This window comes from Penaeus monodon, chromosome 21 (assembly GCF_015228065.2).
Source record: "Penaeus monodon isolate SGIC_2016 chromosome 21, NSTDA_Pmon_1, whole genome shotgun sequence".
NCBI lineage: Eukaryota > Metazoa > Arthropoda > Malacostraca > Decapoda > Penaeidae > Penaeus > Penaeus monodon.
In genome coordinates, this window is record NC_051406.1 from 42,220,096 (window position 1) to 42,221,602 (window position 1,507).

At 38.4% G+C, this 1,507-nt stretch overlaps 2 protein-coding genes across 5 annotated transcripts in view; both read left to right on the forward strand.

Annotated features, from left to right (window-relative positions):
• The window catches only part of LOC119586516 (transmembrane protein 186-like), a 4,329-nt gene extending 3,398 nt beyond the window's left edge, over positions 1–931 (forward strand). For 3 of the 4 annotated variants that reach the window (XM_037935258.1, XM_037935260.1, XM_037935257.1), the window contains exon 2: positions 195–931. In XM_037935258.1, the coding sequence (XP_037791186.1) occupies positions 204–893 (690 nt within the window). In that variant the 5' untranslated portion in view covers positions 195–203 and the 3' untranslated portion in view covers positions 894–931. Of the gene's footprint in view, positions 1–180 lie in introns of all 4 variants that reach the window. The other variant, XM_037935259.1, reaches the window with a different exon arrangement.
• The window catches only part of LOC119586515 (RAD50-interacting protein 1-like), a 12,072-nt gene continuing 10,759 nt past the window's right edge, over positions 195–1,507 (forward strand). Inside the window, exons 1-2 of the mRNA XM_037935256.1 lie at positions 195–1,276; positions 1,398–1,507. Coding sequence (XP_037791184.1) covers positions 1,103–1,276; positions 1,398–1,507 — 284 coding nt within the window. The 5' untranslated portion in view covers positions 195–1,102. The remainder of the gene's footprint in view (positions 1,277–1,397) is intronic.

The window sequence follows — 1,507 nt, forward strand, 5'->3', positions numbered from 1 at the left end:
TCTCTATATCATTAAAAAAAAAAGAAATCTTTTCCTTTTCAGTTTGTCCCATAGACAAACTTGTTTATTAAATTTACCTCAATTAGATTCTTATTGATTAGTTTTATACTGTACATGTTTGTGAGTTCTGTCGTCATTCACTATAAGCTACAGTTACAGTGTTTTGTTGAATCTTCACAGTTTAACTTTTGCAGGTGTATGCAATGCTTGGTGTGGCCCTCATAAGACAGACATGCAGAAGAGGAGCAGCAGTAATCTCAGCACATCGTGTAGGATTCCTTCCTAGGAAGGCATTCTGTTCTCGGCAGTTGTCTACCTCTGCAGCCTCTCTCAATACCAAAGGCCTTCCAAATGTAAATAAGAAGATAGCAGGGGATGTGGAAGATTATCAAATTATATATAAGTTCCCATATATTGTACTAGCTCGTGCAATTTGCAGACTGAAAATCTATCAGACTGCATTGTGTGGGTTTGCTGTGCCTGCAGTTGGCTATTTGGCTTACAATGGGGTCTTGGATACTCAAGTATTCTCTGCCACTGCTGCAGTAGGTGGACTTGCATTTGTTATGCTCTTTGTTATGGGAGAAATTTTCCGCAGAACAGTCGGTCATATTTATTACAACGCCAGGAAAGATATTGTGAAAGTGTCTCACCTTTCCTTCTGGGGGAACCGTAAAGACATTATTATCCCTGTGGAAGACCTAGTGCCTATAACAGACACTTCTGATATTCCAACAGATATTTACGTGCATTTGTTAAGGTTTTCAAAGCCCAAGGATTCACTTTATCTGTTCCTAAGATTTGGAGGTATCAGGGACACAGAAAAGTTTACTTATGCATTAGGGCTGCTAAAGCCAGAGGATCAGCTTAGTGAACAAAGTAAGCTGGACTAAAAGAATCCATGTTGGGGCTGTGACTAGATTGTATTGCAGCTACAGATTATTTCTTTGACTGTCAAAGTAAGCAAGATAAAACTGCTTTAATCATTGGTAAGATCATTGTCTGAAGGCAGGAGCACAGCTATCCCACAAAGATATCAGGACCTTTTTAATCAGGAAAGACTAAAAAGAAGTGTATTACCTTGCACATAAAGAGATCAAAGATGGGTACGATGCATTTAGATGACAGCTTCCAGTTTCTAGTTGATCAAGATGAAGTCAATTTCAAAGTTGTACAGCAGTTGAACTCTGTCTTTGGAAAGGACTTAAAGTGTCTAGAAAAAGCATGTGGCTTGGTCAAAGAGCTGACCAGGACAAAAGAGGAACTGGAGAGAAGGGTAAGTTTTAGCAAATCCTTGTCTGTTTTGTGGAATTGAATATGTTCTTTAAAGGAAAGAAGAAATACATATTTATTTATTTAATGTATGCTCAGAATTTAATGCAAACTTTGATTTTCAGTTGCGCTTTGCAACAACTGAAGCACCAGACAAGATCACAAAGGCTGTGAAAGCTGCTGATGAAGCACTGAAGAAGAAGGAGAAGATGATAAAGGAATGTGATCAACTGAA